At 50.1% G+C, this 19,183-nt stretch overlaps 1 protein-coding gene across 1 annotated transcript in view; it reads right to left on the reverse strand.

The window, feature by feature from the left end:
• The window catches only part of GABBR2 (gamma-aminobutyric acid type B receptor subunit 2), a 339,457-nt gene that overhangs the window by 74,363 nt on the left and 245,911 nt on the right, over window positions 1–19,183 (reverse strand). The window contains exons 9-11 of the mRNA XM_032418347.1: window positions 9,569–9,649; window positions 6,003–6,153; window positions 3,176–3,308 (exon numbers count right to left, since the gene is read on the reverse strand). Of these exons, the coding sequence (XP_032274238.1) occupies window positions 3,176–3,308; window positions 6,003–6,153; window positions 9,569–9,649 (365 nt within the window). The remainder of the gene's footprint in view (window positions 1–3,175; window positions 3,309–6,002; window positions 6,154–9,568; window positions 9,650–19,183) is intronic.

Below are 19,183 nucleotides of genomic sequence, written 5' to 3' on the forward strand. Positions count from 1 at the left end.
CAGGACAGACTGAACTGTGCCTTCTGTTGCTCCACACCTGAAGCTGGCTTCATGTTCTGCCTTGTCCTTGATCCTATAAAAATAGCCTCTAGGACACAGAGCAGGACACCAGGACTGTAACTGTGACCGGGAGGAAGCCGCCCACCTGCTGCCTCCCGTGCTCTAGGCGCCTGACTGCAATCATCCCAGTGACCCACCATCGTGCACGGGGATTTGTTATGCTCATTTCACAGATGGCGAAACTGAGGCTCAGAGAAGCAAAGTCACTGGCCACAGTCAGGGGCCCCACGTGCAGGGGTGGGAGTCCCACCCAGGCTGTTCAAGATCTGTGCTCACTGAACTAGCTGGCCCTGCTTCTACCTCCTTCTCCCAGCCCGGTGGGTGTTTACCAGCGGGGGGCCCGTTTGGCCCAGAGAGAACAGAATCCAAGGCACCAAGTAAAATAAAGGAGCCAACCCCTCGGGAATAGCAGGTGGAGCACAACCCAAATTGCACACACTGGGGACTGGTATTTAGGCTCTAAATTCAGGAGCTTTCAGTTCTCCTTCCTGAGCGATATGGGGAATTATTAACTAGATGACCCCAGTCCTAACCCATGTGCACATTTGTGCTGACCCAGTTCAGTCCAGAGTAGTTAATCTACGCTTCTTCCCCACAGTCATGAATGTGGGTTCCCCTTTGCAGAGTCTCTGAAACAGCCCTGACTGCAAATAAATGAATCCTCAGGGATGGTGAGAACCGGGGCCTAACATCTTCCGAGCCCTCGTGTTCGGAGCTAATGCTGATTTGTAAAGCGCTTTATGATTTATTCATACTGCCTTGCCAGGCTTCCCAGGACAACTTTCCCTCACACAAATGAGCGCGACTCCCAGAACAGAATGTCAGGCTTCATTAGAAGAAAAAAACCCAGGTGTGGGGGATGTCCCTTTTTTTTGCTCCCTAGCTTACATCATCCAGTGTTTGCAGGATTCAGGTCCCAGTCGAGAAAGCACTTTGGTCCCTGAGCAGGGTAAGAAGTCAGGAGGTTCTTCCTGGGAGGACGAGACCCTCTCTGACTGAAACTCAGGCCAGTGGATGCATTCCCAGGGGGGCAGGCTGCGAGTGACCGAAACCAGACAGAGAGGGGCCCCAGGAGCGGCCAGGGTAGGGCTCTGCTCCCTGATTCTTGGCTGGGAGACCGAGGGGGGCCCCTCAGCTCTCAGGGGTGCCACGGAGTCATCAGAGCTGTGGAAAGTACAATTCACCACACTGGCTCCTGATACCATTTTCATTATTGGTGTAATCACGGTCTCCTCAAATTTGGGGGGGGTGTCCCCAGGTGCAGAGGGAAGAAGGAAATCCCCACTCTCCTCGCTTAGCTTCTTCCGGGTGCTTCAGGAACCCCTTCCTGTGGCCTCACCCCTGCCCACAGGAAAGCTGACCTCAGACACACGTGGCATCCATAAAACTGCAAGGGCCCAAAAGTCAAAAGTCATGCTGAACAGAAATGCAGGGGACTTGAATGCGAGGGACCTAAGGGTCTTCACGGCATCCCTAAAATGAGCAAGACCCCCACAAGCCACAGTCATCCTCGTGCCAAAGGGTCACACTTGCGAGGGAACACACCACTAAACCACACCCACAGGGACTTTGGAGCAGCTCAGCGTACTTCTTCGGACGCTCCCTGTCCTCTAGGGTATCAGGGGCTCCATCACACACTTCTCAAATGGAAACTTTCGGACAGAGTAAGAGATCTGTGGGCATCTCACTTGCTAGGCAATTCACATTGAAGTTACTGGTAACATGAACAATTTCTTGATGCCATGTGAGAGTCAGTCCGATCTAATCATCTGCAGGACTCAGGGGCGCATCGTCACGTACGGCATAAGATCCAGGGGACTCCCCTTCTTTCCATATGCTGTCTCAGCACAGGGACCGGATGCAGCCCCACCAGTCCTAGGTGTGGATGCTGACCTGCCGCACGTGGAAGGAAGGGGTCCTCCACTGTTTCTCCCTCGCTGCTAGGGTAAGTGTCCAGTAGAGACCTGAGATCAGCAAGTATAATCCAAAACAGACTGCTGTGCAAAAAAGGGCCTACATTGCTCTTAATGCCTTACAAGAAAACAGTAACAATAAAAGAGTCGCTTTCAACTAATCTGGCCAACACGGATCCTCTGGCCATCCCTTCTAGCTCTGGTCCTCCAGGCTGGAAATCTGAAGAATGACTGCATTTGGGACAATACAGAGACCCAAATGGCTAACCCAGTTTTGAGAGATCACAGTAGTCAAAGTCCAGAAATAAATCCCAACTGCTCATTCTCATTTTAAATAGCGAGCCAGTGATACTTTCATCTGAGAGTGAGTTCTACACCATTGTTAATTGCTAATGCATAAACTTCTGTTGAAAAAACCCCCACCACCACCACAAGGAGGCAGCGAATGTTTAAAACACAGTAATTAATGTTCAAAATAGGATTTCTAAAATATAGTTAATAAATTACACTGTCTTGTTCTTCCTTAAGTATATGCATTCTCAGTGGGGGTATATAGTTCCCAAGGGGGCAAACATTGGTTTTTAAATGGGAAAATATTACTCTTTCATGTATAAACTATAGATATACATACAACATATAAACATACAGTATATCTTCAGTATTAAATTTTCATGAGATAATTATAAAAAAAGTCTAAAAAGGCTTCTTAGGGGAGCAATAAGGAAAAAAATGGGTTGAGAAACACTGCTTAAATAGAAAATAGTGGCTCTGGTTTTTCTATATGACTCAAAATCACACGCATAGACACCTCTTATCCTATTCTGTAATAGTTCTTGAGATACACGGGCAGATTTATTCCTTCTTACATGGCCCTGACCCTGACCCCAGATGTGGATCCTTTTCTGGTTGGTAGTTTTCCTCCCTCGCTTTTAAAGGCTACCTGGTCATCCCTTGGGGGACTGTTTTCTAGCGGAGGCCTGTTAAATCCATGATCTTAATTTTGCAGGCAATACTGAAGTCCATTCCGGTCTGAAAGCAACAACATACTGCCTTGTTGGAACTGCATGAATGGCTCATGAATGAGTTGTCTTTTGCCTGTTCACATATTTTCATTCATTTCTGGGTTTGTATCTGCGTTTTTGAGGATGGAAAACCAAAAAAACCTTATATCCTATACCCCAAGAAGATGCAGAATGACTTACGGTGCAAAGTGTTTCAAAGGTCTTTTCAGACACAAAGGATCCATCAAGGCCAAAGAGAAATATCGATGCATAGGAGAGCATCCCTCCAAGGATAATGAGGTTGTTCATATACGGACTGGACATCTTTATCAGCCTGCCAAGAGAAAGACGACAGTTAACAGAAATGTTAATGTTGTTATTCCTCCAGCAAACATTCCCTGAATGCCTGCTAGGTGTATGGTGTTGCCAAGGCTGGAGGAGAGAGAAATGCAAGCCCAGGTTTCCTCCACTCCCCACCACCCACATCCCAGGCTGTGCACCTGCTAGGGGCCGCTTCCCCCTCACTAAAGGACCCTAGAAGCTATATAATGCTACTGGTGGATTTTTCCTCCATCAAGTTCACCTGTCATTTCTCTAGGGGCAGCTTGTAACACCAGCTTCTTCAACCATTCATTTTCAGTTTACACAAACACCTTATTAAGGCAACATGTCTTTTTTTCCTCTGGGGCTGGGAAGATAGGCTAAATATAGAGAATTCTACACTTAAGCTCAGCAGCCTTAAGGGAGGAGGGAGGTGAGGGGGAGAAGGCCACACCACCCTCCACCTTACCAGGTGGGCCTGGCCTAGGAGGTCTATAGGTGAGCACTCAGGGCTGCTCACGAAGTGTGGTCACCAGGTGGTATGTGAGCATTCACTCTGGCTGTCTGAAGCTCACCCGGTCTTGTGCACAAAGGGGTCACACCCATGCACAGGAACACCTCCCCTAGGCATTAGGTGATAAAAATGGACAACGCAGTCCCCATCCCCACCCTACCCCTGTCTTCACCAGGCTGCTGCTGGGGGCATTCTTTACACTCCCACACTCTACACGCTTGTCTCTCACCTCCTGCAGGAATTCTGCTTTGGCTCCCAGCTGCCTAGCAAGCCAGGCCTGGCTGAGACCAACGGCTAGCTGGAATTCACCCTCAGAAGTGCCTGGCTACCCCAGCACAATCCACTCGGTCTGTCTTGGGTTTTGAGGTGCCCCCTGGTCCAAGTGCTCTTTTGCAGATTGTAAATATGGTCACTTGTTCCCTGAACATTTTCTCTTGTACTCTGCCATTCTATGAATCCTTTCACATTTAAACAATGCAATGTGTCCAAGTGGAAGAGAGATAAAAAGCCTGGTGAGCTGGGAGCACGGGGTGGAGCCACCCTACAGAGGCGCACCCTTGGCAGGCCACTTGGCCTGGCTGAGTCTCCTCCGGAGTAAGACAGGAGCCCAGATCACGCTGCCCAGGGCAAGTGTGCAGCTCAGAGGACGCTGGATTCCTGGAGGTCCTTCTGCAAACCACGGACCGCTAAGACCCCTTCATCTTTATTACCACGGGAAGCTGGGGAGGGGAGAGGCCAGGAGTTGGGCTGGTTACCTGGAGGAAAAGGACCTTAACAAATAGATAGCATTTAGGGACATAAAAGTGAGGGGAACTTGGAACAACTGTGACATTTATTCTTATTTCTTTCAGATTTTTTAATCTGCAAAGCCAGTCAAAAAATTCACATAGATGCCAGCCTACTGGGAAGAGTAACAGTAATTTTTCACAGGAAGGCCAAAACGGGGTAGTTAAAGAATTAAAGGAGTTTAGTCTCACGATAGGGGCAACTTGCTGTTAAGATAGATATTTTGGAAGCTTGTAGAAAAGGAATCTAATATTAATTGAGAGCTGATTCTGTGCCCAGGCCTCGTCCAAATGCTAATGGGCATGGTCATCAGTTAAGGTTTGTACAGAGTAGGTGAAACTTCCTTCAAATTTTGTGGCGGTGTATGTGTTAGTGATGTATAGAAAATAAAACAACAAGTGAATAAAACTCCTTTTGTTCTTCAGGAAATAGGTTTGACCTAATCAAAACCAAAAACAACAACAAAGAAATATAGAGCCTCCAAGTTCTGTCTTTGCAAGCGGGAAGAGAAAAAAAGAAAACAACCGTGTTCTCTGTGGAATCAGGCTTGCTCCTGGCTGCCAGGAAGGTCACACAGCATGGCTTCTGGGCTTGATGTCACCGAGGCTGTGCCCCTGGCGGGTCTGCTCTAAGCCCCTGCTCAGTGGCTCCCCAACAACCCAGGGAGCTGGGTCCAGGGGTTTGCCGTGGGAACCACAGAAGCTGGTTGTGCGCGGTAAACACCACCGCTTGGGTGGCGGCCTGTTCTACCCACGGCTGACCGAATTAACTCAGATGGGGAGCTGCTCTCCTCCAGAGAGTGAAGAGCCTGTGTGGTGGAAGAGAAATCAAAGCGGGATACCCAGGGGACCCATTCTGCCACACACAGCAGTGTGGCCTTGGACGGTGGCCTTCCCTCTGTCACTGGGCTTTGGGACTCTCATCTGTGATCCGGGGGGAGTTATCTGAGGGCTCCAGTGAGAATGATGGGAGGGAGGAGCTTCTCGGGCTGTAAAGTACTGTCCCGGGGGGTGGAGCCCCTTCCTGAACTCAGTGACTCCCTTGGGCAGAGCTTCCCCACGACGCTGGGGGGTGGAGCCAAGACTTTGGGGGAGCTCCCGCTTCTGTGTTTTCCCTCCTGCACCGTACAAAGTGGAGGAGGCCTAGAGACTCAGACCCTTGGAGTTTATTTAACCCAGTCCTGTGCAACCAGCAGCCCTGCCTCTGTGTGTGTGTGTGTGAGAGAGAGAGAGTAGGTACATTACATGGAACATCTAATCACATCCCAGGGACCGAATGACCACTTCAGAAAACTGTCCCAAAAACTTCTGTACCCCTGGTGCATCGGTCATGTGAAGTCCCTACACTTTATCCACGAGTTTGTCAATCCGAAAAGCATCATCCAAGAGGAGGCTGTGAGTGGCTTACTTCTGATTCCGATTCTTGATGTTGAAGAAGAGAAAAGCGCTGGCCATGATCATCCCCAGGATGGTGAGGGCAGAGAGGATGCTGTAGAGAGGTAGGGAGATCTTTCGGAGCTGCTCCAGGATGATGGTCTTGTCTTTTGGTGGCTCGGATCCTAAAGGCCAAGGAACAGACACCAGCTGAGCCCGGTGCATGGTCAGCCCTCGAGAACACCTTTGCCTGCATGTCTTGCCGTCTGGCACCTGGACACAACCTCTGAGCAGGACACAGCTACTGGGGGAGAGGGCTCCAGTGGTCGGCCAGTCTACCGGTGGGGAGCCTTAGCTAGGACTTATTTCTTTCTCTAAATAGAATCAATAAGGAATTTGTGATGCACTTAACAGCCATTAAAAGACTAGAATTTGATTTGGTCTAATTATCCTGTTGAAAAACCATCCCCATTTGTCCCCAAAGGTAACAGCAGCTCAGAAGGCACAGGGCTGGACGCTGTGAGTGGGTCCCACTGGGTGTCACTGGGGGCGAGGCACCTGGCTTGGGCTCTCAAGGACTCTGCTCTGACACATGATAATGACCACCCTCAACAGGGCAGACACTTTGCCTGTCAGTTCCATGGAGATAGAGATGTCTCTGGGCGTGGGTTTTCTGCCTCAAGGTCATTATGTTATAAAAGCTCTTTCTGGTTTTCCATTTTCATAAGCCTCACTAACTGTGGGAGGCAGAAGCTACTGGCATGCCTCCCCCTCCCTACCATGCCAGGACTGGACCAAAACTGTGGGGTTGCATTTCTCTATGTGACTGAAGAGCTGTCCCTGCTCATTCTCCACGGGCACCGGGAACCTAGGGGAGCCCTGAGGGCCTCAGAGAAAACTCATCTTTCTGGTGGCTGGCAAAATTGTCTGGATCCAGCCTGGTTTGGGAGGAGGGGTGCAGGGACTTGCCCCACCCCGCCCCACTTCTTACAAATCCCTTTCTTCTCAGCTGCTATTTCAAGTCAGGCTTCTGCTGCGGAACTGTGAAACACTGGGGCTTTTCTCTCTGGTGGGGAAGGCGGGGAGCCCGGGGAGCCCTAGCAGGGGTCATGAGGACCGCACCATGGCTGTGCCGTGGGGGCCAGCCTGGGTCACACCTCCGTTCCCAGGGGACAAGCAGAGGATGGGCAGGTGTGGCAGCAGGGATGGAGATCTCTGAACATCTGTGTTTCAAAAACTCTGCTAGCAAGTTCAAATGTGTTTGGAAACATTCAGGGGATAAGAAGAGTTTGAACCATCTAAGCAGGGAAATTGCCAGGTTCTAAAACAGCTAGGAACCTGCTAGCATGGTTAAATGTAAAGTTTTAAGCAATTCCACGTAAAGGAACATTTTGAAGGAGTGGCTTCAAGGGCCGAAGGTCAGGGCAAAAACAGACACAAGGTAAGTGAAGTAACACCATTTCTTGCTTCCAGAAGTGAAAGCTCTACATCTGAATCTTTTTTCCACCATTCTTCCATTTTTTTCCCCCAACCTCCCACCCCTAAGCGAACCTCTGGCTGCATTACGCTGGCCCAAGTGTCTTCTGGTTTCCAAACACTAGAGCCAACCTGGGGGTGCCCGTGAGTTCCTGGCTGGGAACAAGTCCATCTCTGGGCATTGAGAAAAGAGCTGAGGTTTGGACCAGCAGGTATATGATGATGGTGACCACTCGCTGCTCATGCAGAAATGACGTCAGGAAACTGACCACATCTCCTCTTCCTTACTCTACCTTCCCTCCCCCGAAAATAGTGCCTTCACACACAATGTACCTGAACTAAGATGTTTTGGTAATGTTTAAGATGTTTAGCCACTTGGTAATGACTTATCAGAAGCATCCTTAGCAGCCACCCTGAGTTTTCTTTCTTGCTCCTCACCCAATCCGTTCACTCATTATTCATCTATTCTTCACTATTCCTTCATCCATCATTATACCTTCATTCATCATCATTAACGATGACCAGTCATCATTAATAATCACCTTCTACCTGTCAGGCCTGGTGTTGGGCACCAGTGATTCAAAGTCAACCAAGATATAGTCCCTGTCCTCAAGGAACTTATACACTAGCTATGTAAAAAGAAAAAGGCAGTAATAAGTAATCATGTTTACTGAATGCTTACGACGGGCTAAGCACTTTACAGAGATTTTCTCCTTTGACCCATCCAACAGCCTCACAGGTAGAGAAGATAATTCCCATTTTACAGAGAGGCAACAGTTTTCTAAGAGCTAAGTGACTTTCATAGCTAGTAAGTGGCAAAACTAGCAGGATTTGAACCCAAACCTGCCTAACTGAGTCCTGTGCTCTAACCATTATGCAAACTGCCTCCAAAGACAGGGTCCAGGTGGTGGATAACATCAGGCACAGAGAGGCGTGAGCCTGAAGTGGAGAGAAGAGTGTGGCTCTCCCTGATGGAGTCAGGCAAGGCTACAGAAGGGAGAAGAGCTGGTCTGCAGAAGAGGAATAGCTGGCTGCCCACAGGGAAGACAAGGAGGAAAAGACATTCTGGGCAGAGGACCCAGCAGAGGCAAAGGCACTGTGGTGTCTTGGCATACTTGAGGAACTGTAAGCAGTTTGGTTGGGGAGATCTGAAAGAAGAGGCAGAGAAATGGGAAGGTCTTGGGGTCTGCTACCATGGAGTGAGGACCCTTGTTGAGCAATGGGGATCGTGCAGTGCTCCGAGCAGAGGTGGAGAATTTTCAGCTTAGCATGATGGCCAGGGCGCTTTGGCTGTTGAGGGCAGAATGGACTTGAGGGAATTAATACTGGTTAAGCCCATCTACAACCCACCCATCCATCCATCCATCTATCCATCCACCCATAACTTTATTGACTCACATGCTCACCTGTTCATTCATTTATTCACCCACCCAGTCATCCCCTCAGTTGATCAGTCATGTGTTTAGCTTTTCATCAAATATGAACGTTCGACATGTGTCAGACCCTGGCTGGTATTAGGAGTTTAAAGTCAGATAGGATCTAGTCAGGGAGCTCATGGTCTAACAACCTAGAAATTTCCATGCAAAAGACAGTGACTATGGGGAAGGCAGAGACAAACACTGAAAGCCAAGACAAGGGAGCCATTAGCTCAGCTGGGGGCAATCGGGGAAGGCTGCACAGAAGAGTGTCATTTGATTTGGTTCTAGAAGCTGAGGAAGAGTTCTCCTGCAGAAGAAGAGGGAATGATCTTCAGGAAGACCAGCCGGTGGACAGGCTTTATTTCTAACCCAACCAAGTCATTTCTCCCAGTAGGAGACAGATCTAAATTTAGCTGGGTCACATTTAAACAGAATTACTCCTGGCTATGGACTGGTTTAAATGTAGATGCCTGGGTAAGAGACAGCACGCCATGCAAATTTCAGTGACCTATCCCAGGAGCGGGAAGCCAGCTCCCATGTGAGTGATGGGGACCCTGTGCTCAGTGAGTGTATGTGTTGAGAGGAAAGGAGGTTCCCTCTTCCCCAGGAAGCCAAAGACTCTGAGCTTGACCCCAGCCCTCAGACAGTATCTGACCTTGGGAGCAATTGAGCAGGCCCCCTCCTATGAGAAGCCCACCTGCCTTACCTTGGAACCTGATAGTGTCGTTGATGATCTCCAGTGTGTCAGCCACAGCGTTGTACTCTCCCACCTTCACCTCCCTGCTATCTGTGGGGAACAAGAGACAGGGGCTGGTTAGATGGAGTCCCATGCCTGTGGCTGGCTGTTCCTGTCGCAGCTCCTGCACCCCCACAGGCCCCGGCTACATTCTCACAGGCTTTCCTTTGCCCCAGGGCCTTTTCCGGGTAGAATCGCAAAACCTCCGATTGGATCTGGGGTGGGACAGACACCCTCTTACCCCAGCTCATCCGCTGGTGACCCCCCCCCCACCTTTGCTATATGCCTTGTGGATGGAGGCCTACTCCCTTCATAACAGACTCGTCTGTTACCAAGTCCTTCCTGGTCATTGGGCTGAACGGTCTCTGTAACTTTCCCCTGGTCTCTGGCTCTGTCATCTAGGACCACACAGACCGCTTCGGCTCCCTCTGCTCCAGGACAGCCCTGGAGACTTGAAGACACAGACAGATCATCCCCCTGGTGCCAGCCCCCAACCTCACCTTACAGAATATCATTTCTAATTCAGCCCTCTCCAGGTTCCTCCTTGGGCCACGCCACACAATGTCACTGTGTCTGAGAGAGTATAGACTCAAGGACTGACCAACATACTTCTTTAGGCATGATCTGGTCAGCAGCAAGTACAGGGGATTATCCCCTCCTTCATTTTGCACATTATACTCCTATTAATGCATTCTGAGGTGGAATTAGTATTAGTGAAGCCGGACGTGCTCATGGATCATGAGAGTGGTGAGGGTGGAGATGTCCTTGGGTCTGGAGACAGGGGAGAGGTCTGGGCTGGGGAGAGAGTTGGGGCCATCACCATGTGAACTGGGAGTTGGAGCAGGGGGCAGGGAGGAGATCCCTTGGGACAGTGCCAAAGAGCAGAGAGGACCAAGGGCAGAATCCTGGGGAGCGCCAACCTCTCGGCGGTGGGGGGGGGGGTTGGGCACGGCAAGGATGCTGCAAGGAGACTGGGAAGGACTGGCCAGGGTGCCGGGAGCAGGGTGGCAGGAGAGAGTGGGCATCATGGGAGCCAAGGAAAGGGACAATTTCACAATGAAGCTGGCTAGCAGTGTCAGATGTCACCGAGAGACTAGAACAACAAGCCCCTTGAGCAAGGGGTTAATGGATTTGGTGTGTGGGGGGACTGGTGACCACAGACAAAGCAGGTCTGGGGAAGCAGGACCAAAGGCAAAGGTTGTGGAACTAGAGGGTGAAGGCCCCAGGGCTGAACAGGCTTTGCCAGGGCTGGGGAGTGGGCGGGGAGAACCACTGAGGAGTCACCGAGCCTGGACAGTGTGCCTGGACCTGTGCTAGGAACTTTCTGTGCCTTTTCTTGTTTGGTTCTCACAGCTGCAGCTGGTGGTTTCGGTCCCACCGCACAGATGAGGAAACTGAGCTCGGCAGCTTGTGCCTTTGCTGCCACTCCACCGATTCTAAGAGTAGAGCCCGGCCTCGAACTCGGGATGTTTCCCACAGACCGTGCTCTTTGCTGACATGGGGCTGCCTCGATGGGATCCCTGAGTGGTGAGAGTTCCTGCCAAGCTGCCCCCTCCGTGTAGTAACTGCAGAGAGGCACGCCCACGTGCCCACCCACAGGGCAAGCGGGTCCCCAGAGCTGCAGATGCTGGGCCTCCAAATGCCCGGAGGTTATCAAGTGACACGGCTGCGGGAACTCCGAATGTGCACCCAGAGGACCCGCCGGCCGGCTGGAGCTCTGGCTCTCAGGGAATTTCTTTGCAGAAATGCAGACGCGCTGCTTGTCCCTTATAAACATTCGGGAAGAGGAACAGGGAATCCCATAGGCCACACTTCTGCCTGTGTTCTTTTGACTGTGGGGCGGAAAACAGGGTTGTCAAAGTCACTTCCTTCCCACTACAGTGGTCTTCCTGCCCCTGTGCAGGTGGCTGTCGCCTGCCTGGGTCACAGCTCCTAAATGTCACATTAACAGACTCTGCTGGGAGCTCCAGCATCCCTGCTCTGGCCTTTTGAAGTCTTCAGCCCCAATCAGCTCCTGCCGCTCAGAGGAGGAAGCCCTGATTTATTTATCTGGTGTGGGGAGGCAGCTCATGAAATATGCAGGCTGATTGGAACAAATCACCAGGAGCCGGGAAGTGATGTGGCTGGCGCCCCACCGCACCCCCAGCCACACAGCCTGCCCCCCCGACTGACATACCCTGATGGACTGTCCCATGGCACCAAGAGGAACTGCTGACTGGCTGGGGCGCACATACTTGGCTTCCCAAGACAGCTATCATTACCAGAATCTCTCCCTGGGGTATCGCTTGGGGGCTCACAGGTGCGTCACGTGTTCTTGCATTGAAGGCTCTTGGCAAACCACGAACTGGGCATGATTTGCCCCCATCTGTAGATGAGGGAGAAGCCTCACAGAAGTTAAGTGAACGCTCAGAGCCACGTGCTGGGCAGTGACCAAGTGGGCACTTGAACTGGGCTCCCCTAGCTCTGAACTCAGACCACTTTCACCAGCCATGCTGAGCAGAGTTGTTGGTCACTCAGCCCACATTTATGGAGGGCCTACTGCATGCCAGGCCCAGCCTCAGGTACTTCCTGATAAAGAATTCCTCAAAAGCATCAGTGTGGGTGGTGAAAGATGAGGTTCTGTCCTCACCCTTGACCAAGGTGGCCTTGGACATCTGGGTGCTGAGGCATGCTTGTGCTAAATCCCTTAATCACTCATTCATTCATTCATTCATTCATTCATTCACTCATTCATTCAACAAACATTGACTGGGTGCCTATTATCTGCCAGGCTTGGGGCTGGAGATACAAAGATTAAAAAAAAAAATTCATAATCTCTGACATTGTAGTTTAGAGACTCACCCAGCCCCACCAGGCAGGTAAAATTATTCTCATCTGCAGATACTATTTCCCTCCAGCCTGCCCTTTGTTAGCAGGTGGCTGTAGCTGGAAAATGGGAACTTTCAAAGTGGCCATGAGGATTAAAGAGGAAAATACAGGCAGTTTCTGGCTTACAGCCTAACTCACAGTAAGTGTTCAATAAATTGTAGTTTGCCTCGTGATAAAAGTAACTGAGCTATTTGCTAGGTCCCCAAATACTCCCTAGGTTTTTTTAATGCCATGGTTCCCCATAATGGTCCCTCTGCTTGGAAGGCGGCTTTCCCCTCCCTCTACCAACATGGCCCAACCCTACACCCACCTCTTCCAGGAAGCCTTCTCTGAGTACGTAGCTCCCCTCTGAGCACCTCAGTTGCTGTGGGCTGAGGGCATGCGTGATAGCTCCTGGTGTTGGAGCTATGACCTAGGTGTGCCCAGGCCTCATGATTCCTATCAGCCGGTTAGTTCCTGAGCGGGCCTTGAAGCCTTGCATCTGGCATCCTTAGGTAGCATCGAGTCTCATCCCCTGTCCTCTACCCAGGACCCCTCCCAGGTCTGCAGGTGGAAGGATGGTGCCCTCTGTGTTCTTCCATGGCCCAGCTGGTGGCCCAGCTGGTGGTGACCATGATAGGCACCCAGCACTCTCAATGTTTAACTCTTGGGTTCCTTGCTAACTCACAAACAGCGTTAACCACCCAATGGATACAGACTGGGCCTTGCAGACTGTGGATCAGGGGACAGGCTAGAAAGACCCACCAGGGGGTGGGGGTGGATGAAGGAATTGAGCAGAGGGCTGCCGTCCTGCCCCACAACTCTGCCGCAGCTTGCCACTGACTCACTGTGTGGCCCTGGACAGACTGTCTCTTTCTCGGCCTGAGTTTCTCCATCGGCAAACTGCACAGCAGGGCTTCCAATGGTTCCCAGCCCCGGCCGGGCGTTAGTATCACCTGGGAACTGCTGGAAAATACATACGTCTGAGTCCTAATATGGACCCATTATATTAGAACCTCTGGGGGGCTGAGGGGTGGGTTCTGGGTGGCAGTATTTTTAAAAGTCCCCTAAGTCGATCCTAACACACAGTCAGAGTTGAGTACCACTAGATTTGACTGAAGGCCCTTTAATGCCGACAGTTTCTGTGCTAAGAGCCTAAAAATAGTATGGAACAAGAGAGCCCCTCTCCCGAAGAACAATGCTGCTTCCTTGTTGTGGGGCAAAAAGAAGTGTTCTCTTTAAAAAACCCATTCTTTATTTCAAATTTTAGATTTGGATGATACGTAAAGGAAATAGGTCCTATTGGTGAAAATTAGGCTGCCAAAAAAAGTCCAGTCTGAAAATATTCACTGGCTGTGGGCCTGAGAGCATCCACGAGATGGCTGGGAGACAGCTTCCGTCAGTGATTCTACCTCCTTCTGGGACCGCAACCCCTAGGCAGGAGAGCCAGTTACAGGGTCTCTTGCGTTAGCTGGGTTCTACTCCCCTCACCCCTAACTGTCCATTAGTCCTCAATTGGCTCTAGATCCGAATGGAGGGAGGTATATGTGTTCTTTAAAGTTTAATGGTTACAAACACACACACCCAATGTATGACTCCAAGGTCTAAAACACAGGATGGCCTCGACTCAACAAAAATAAAATAAAAAATGCTGTAAGTTATTCCATTCTAGACCCTCCTAACAAAATCCCAGACGCAGGGAGAAGAGCGAGCTCTGGCTGGTAGACAGGACCCTCGGAGCTAGTCTTGGCTTTGCCGTCACTTCAGTGAGGAGCCCCCAGGAAGTCCTGGCCTCTGCCTGGGTCTTGCTAAAGCGAGTGGGCTGGGTGGGGAGATCTCTGTGGCCTCCACCTCTTGCTCGATGATTCTGCAATTGCTTTGAAAACCTGCCTCACAGGTCCTGCCTATGCCTGGGGGCCACACATCACATGGACTCCTGCTCCTGGTGGTTCTTCGGAGGTGGGAACATGGCGATCACGGGCTTTGATTCTGCTCTTCTCCAGATGGCCAGCCCTTCCTCAGGAGTGATCCCCAGTCTGGTCACTGCCTGTGGACAGGCCCTAGAGGGTGACTCTCCTGTCACTGGGTGAGGAGCAGAGCTGAGCAGCACCTCTCAGCAGCATTCCTTGGCCTGAATCCTGCACACACTCTTCTCTGTGTTCATAAACAATATGCCACTGCCACATTTGTAACAAATTAACGTCACTGACCTTTGTTTGGAAATTTTTAACAGGCCGGGTGGACACTGGCCAAATGGCTTGGGAATACGATAACCCTGCTAAGGGCAGATTTGTCTATTGACTTAGGTTAACTGGGCCAGGGGCAAAAGCTAAGTATCTGGGGTTACCCAGGACATATATAAACACAACAGGTTATTTGCACCTAGAGCACCTTTTGTCTCCGCTTCTCAGCTAACTTCCCACTGGCCCTTCAGAATCCCAAACTCAGGGATAGGAAAGAAAACTCAGATGCTTCCTCTCCCAGGCAGCCTTCCTAGAATCTGCCAGGTGGAGGCAAGTGCCCCTCCTCTGAACGCCCTTACCACGTATCACACCCACTTGAGGTCCTATGTCTGTGCTCCCCCCACCCCCAACCAGGAGCTCTCTGACGGCAGGGGCTGCATCTTACCCAGCTTGGCACCCCCTGTGCCCAGTCAGGAGCTGGCATGCAGGTGCCAGAAAATGACTCTTAGGACACTTAAAAAGCCCAAACCATGGAGTGGCAGGGGGAGAAAGGAATTTATCCACATCAAAATTAAGAACTTCTGTTCAACAAGGACTTTAAGTCTATAGACAAGTGACTGAATGGGAGATGGTATTTGCAAAGCCTAAAGGTAAAAGGGGACTAATATTTAGCGTACATAAGGAACGCTAGCAAATCAATAAGAAAAAGACAGTACCCTCAAAATAAAAGTGGTCGAAGGATCAGAAAGATCAACAAATGGCTGACGAGCACAGGAAGAAATGTCCAAACCTCATTAGTGGTCGGAGAAATGGTATTTAAGACTACAGTATGATATTACTTTATGCCTTTAGCCTGGCAAACAACGAATGAGCGGGGGACTGGCAAGTGTTGGTGGGAGGAGGGACACAGGAACCCCCATGCTGGTGGCAGTGGAGACAGGTGTGGGCACTGAAAGAGCCATCTGGGATCTTAGGCATGTTCAGTGTTCACACACCTTCCCATCCAACAGTTCTGCTCCTAAAGAAACGCCCAGTTGGGTTCAGAAGGGGACATGTACAAGGACACTCATTATTTCTATGGGTAGGGAGTTGCAGGTGGCCTGGGTATCTGTCACTGGCAGAGTGGATGGGTAAAGCATGATCAGCACAAGGCATGGCTCAGATGTACACACAGGAACATGGAAGCATTTCCAAAAAACAAAGCGCTGAGTGGGGAGGGAAAAAAATAGAGAAAGAAATAGAAGATACATAATCCAGTTGCACAGACAGAAATAAAAATATATGCCTACGAAAGAGCAATCCATATTTTGTAAGGACATACCAACACAATATGTGCATTAAACACTTAGAGTGTTTGCCTTTCCCTGCGGGATGAGAGCAAATGCTTGAAATAGGCCACAGACAAACAAGCGAGAAGCAAGATGGTACTTTTCTCAAGAAATTCTGGTGGGGCCGTGGATCTGGAGTTATGGTCATGAGTGCCCAGGAGAGGAGCAGGAAGCCCACGGTTGCCATGGTCCTTCTCTGTGCTAGTCACTGAACCGTTCATAGCTTCATGTCATGGAATTCTCACCATCCCTCAAGGCTAAGAAAATGATCCCCTTTAATTTTACTATTTTAAACTGAATGCTGAAATGATGGCTTTAGAGAGATCAAGCCACAGGACCTAGTTAGTAAGGAAGAGACATGTCTGCTTCAAGGCTCATTTACATGCGAGGGGATGAGTTCTCCATCACTGGAGGCATTCAAGGAGAGGTAATGCTGCAAGAGAGAGTCACGGCTCCCTTCAGCATGGAGAGTCTATGGCTCAATGAAACACAAGGTCTGCTAAATAATTCTTTTTCAGGCTATCTTCCTTGGACTCTCTGAAACATAAGTCTTGGATCATGAAGGCTCAGAAGTGTCAGGGTCAGGCTCCCAGCCTCAAAGAGCCCACATACATGTGTGTCATCCCATTTCTGCTGACCCACAACCCTGCCAGGGTCTCTTGCGTTTCAGCGGCCCATGTCTCCACTCTTAATTATATCAAGTCGAGTGGCAATTGGACTACCTGGCCTTTCTAGACCTTTGTCTAGGTGAAGGGAGCTACAATACATGCCTTGACAGAAGGAAAAGGACATTAAAAACCGGCCTCAAGTATCTCAAACTAGAGTCAAACTAGCTCCGAAAGTTTTCTAGTCAGTTCTGGGAAATCATCTTCCTGCTTTTATAGACCCTGGCACTGGGCCAGAAAAATTATGAAGCCCCCAGGGGGCAGGGACTGTATCTTATTCAACTTGGCTTCCCTCAGAGGACTTGGTAAAGTGCCTGGCAGATGCTCAGGAAATGTGCACTGAATAGAACAGTATCTGTTACCCCAAAGACCAAACGGTAATTAATGTCTGCAAATGGGGAGGACAAGCCTACATTTCACTAGGTACCTTCTGAATGACAATCATGCTGTTGGGAGTGATGCAAGACCCCGTGCCTTCAAATCAGGTGCTGAAATAGAAAAGTCCGAAGTCTGAGCCCTTTATGTTGCACAGAAGCCGTGTGAAATTCGAGCACATTATCGCTCACCAAGACTCTGACAAACAGGCCTAATGAAGGCAGGGCCGGTGAGCGGGCGAGCGTGCAGATGCTGAGAGCTCCCGAAGAACAGCACAAACAAGGCTCTAATCATGGCTTCACTCAACTTCCTTCCCTGCTGCAAATTCTGAACCATGTTTAGACTTCGGCAGGAACATGGATTCTTTCTTCTCTTGAGGGAAGAAAGAAGCCAATTCCCTGGCATTCATGCTCACATACACGTGGTTTAAAGGGAGTCAGCACCGGCATGGGCAGGGGGAGGGCAACTGAATGTGGAGTCAGAAGGGGTTTAGGCCTTGGCCCTCCTGCACCCAAGGTGTGTGGCCAGCAGGATGCTAATGCCGGCTTCTGACCACAGGTGCGTCATTCAGAATTGCACCTGAGACAAGAGTAGGAGGACACGGAATTGATTTGGGAGGTGGTCTTGCGGCACACTGAAGAAGTGTGGGGAGGTTAGACAGGAAAGGGAAGGGAGCCAGTCTGGGGGCATTCATGAGCAGGTTTCTGGGTGGGCAACTGAGGCACAATTCCATTGGGGACCCCTGGAGACAGAGTAGAATATACCTTGCAGTTGCCCCACCCAAGAGGAAGGATGCTGGGTGGTTTATCCTCTGCTTCTCTCTCCTCCCTGGCACAAGGTGTCCCTGGAAGCACCAATTCCCTGACATATGGCCTACTCCTTGCATAGGGTGAGGGGTGCAGGTGCTTTTCATGAAGCATTTGTTCTGGAATTGTGGATGCTCTGGGAGTATGGATGTGTCACTGACGGCATCTGCCACCTACCATCTACATTGTCCTGCTGGGAATTAAAAGCTACGAAAACAATGGATTGTGGATCACCACATCAAAAACCAATGATGTATTGTATGGTGACTAACATAACATAATAAAATTTAAAAAAAAAAAAGCTTTGGGAACCCCTGAAAACAACGTAAATGGAGGGAAGCTGGGAGTGAAGAAGGTCATTCTTAGGGATCTGAAGCCCTCCTTGGATTAAAAATGCCTCGGTCTCAAGAGGGGCCAGGGGGCTAACCCTGGCACATTATTTTAGGACAGTTCTGTTTACAAGATACATGGTTTCTCCAGCCTGAAACAACAATGGCCACCATCTTGAATTAGCTTCCGCTCACATTCTGTTGTCAAGGCTAACTGCTGTTTGCCAGACAAGTCACCAGAAACCACAAATAAATGAAGATGTTCTTAAATTTCTACAAGTCCTATCACCAACGAATCCAGTAAACATTACCAAGAGCTGGCCAGGAGCCAGGCATCATGTCAGTAATGTGACGCGCTTCCCAGCCTTGAGAAGCCATAGAGCAAAATCTCATTTGGCCCTTTCGCCAGCCCCAGGAGTTGGGCAGGGCTGGCTTTAGTGTCACCCCATTTTCCAGAGGATTAAGCTGAGGCTTAGGGAGATGAAGTAACTTGCCCAGGGTTACACTGCTGCTGAGTTTCAGAGTAAGGACTTGAACCCAGGTCTTTTGCCTCCGGGTTAAATCAATAAACTTACACTGGGGGCCTACTGAGTGCCAGGTGTTTGTGCTACCCTACAGCCTTGGAATCAAAAAGTGCAGGGCCATGGCTTCTTGGCTCCCCTTTTAGTCTTCTTCCCAAAGCTACCTCCCATTTCCAACTCATTTGTGTTTTAGTTTTGCAAAGGAATTAACGGAGCCTCCGATGCAATGCTTCCTCTACGGTAGGTAAAAGGGTTCAGAAGGCCCTGCACAAATAAAGAGCTGAAAGAGCATCGCGTGAGGTCTTCAGAGGAAGGGTGGGATGGGCCAGCTTCCAAGATCAGGTTAGTGAGCTTTGAGACAGCCTGGGTGTGAGTCTCGAAGCAGCCCCTGCAAAGGGAGCCTCCACCACCGGGGCTGACTGTCAGCGAGCCAGCTCTGCTGTGAACCCTGCTGTTCCCTGTCCCCTCTAAAGATGAGGCAGGAGGTGAGGGAGACACAAGCAGACAGGGAGAGAGGTGGTGTGAAGGACA

The sequence above is a fragment of the Phoca vitulina genome, unplaced genomic scaffold (genome assembly GCF_004348235.1).
Source record: "Phoca vitulina isolate PV1807 unplaced genomic scaffold, GSC_HSeal_1.0 scaffold21, whole genome shotgun sequence".
NCBI classification, from domain to species: domain Eukaryota; kingdom Metazoa; phylum Chordata; class Mammalia; order Carnivora; family Phocidae; genus Phoca; species Phoca vitulina.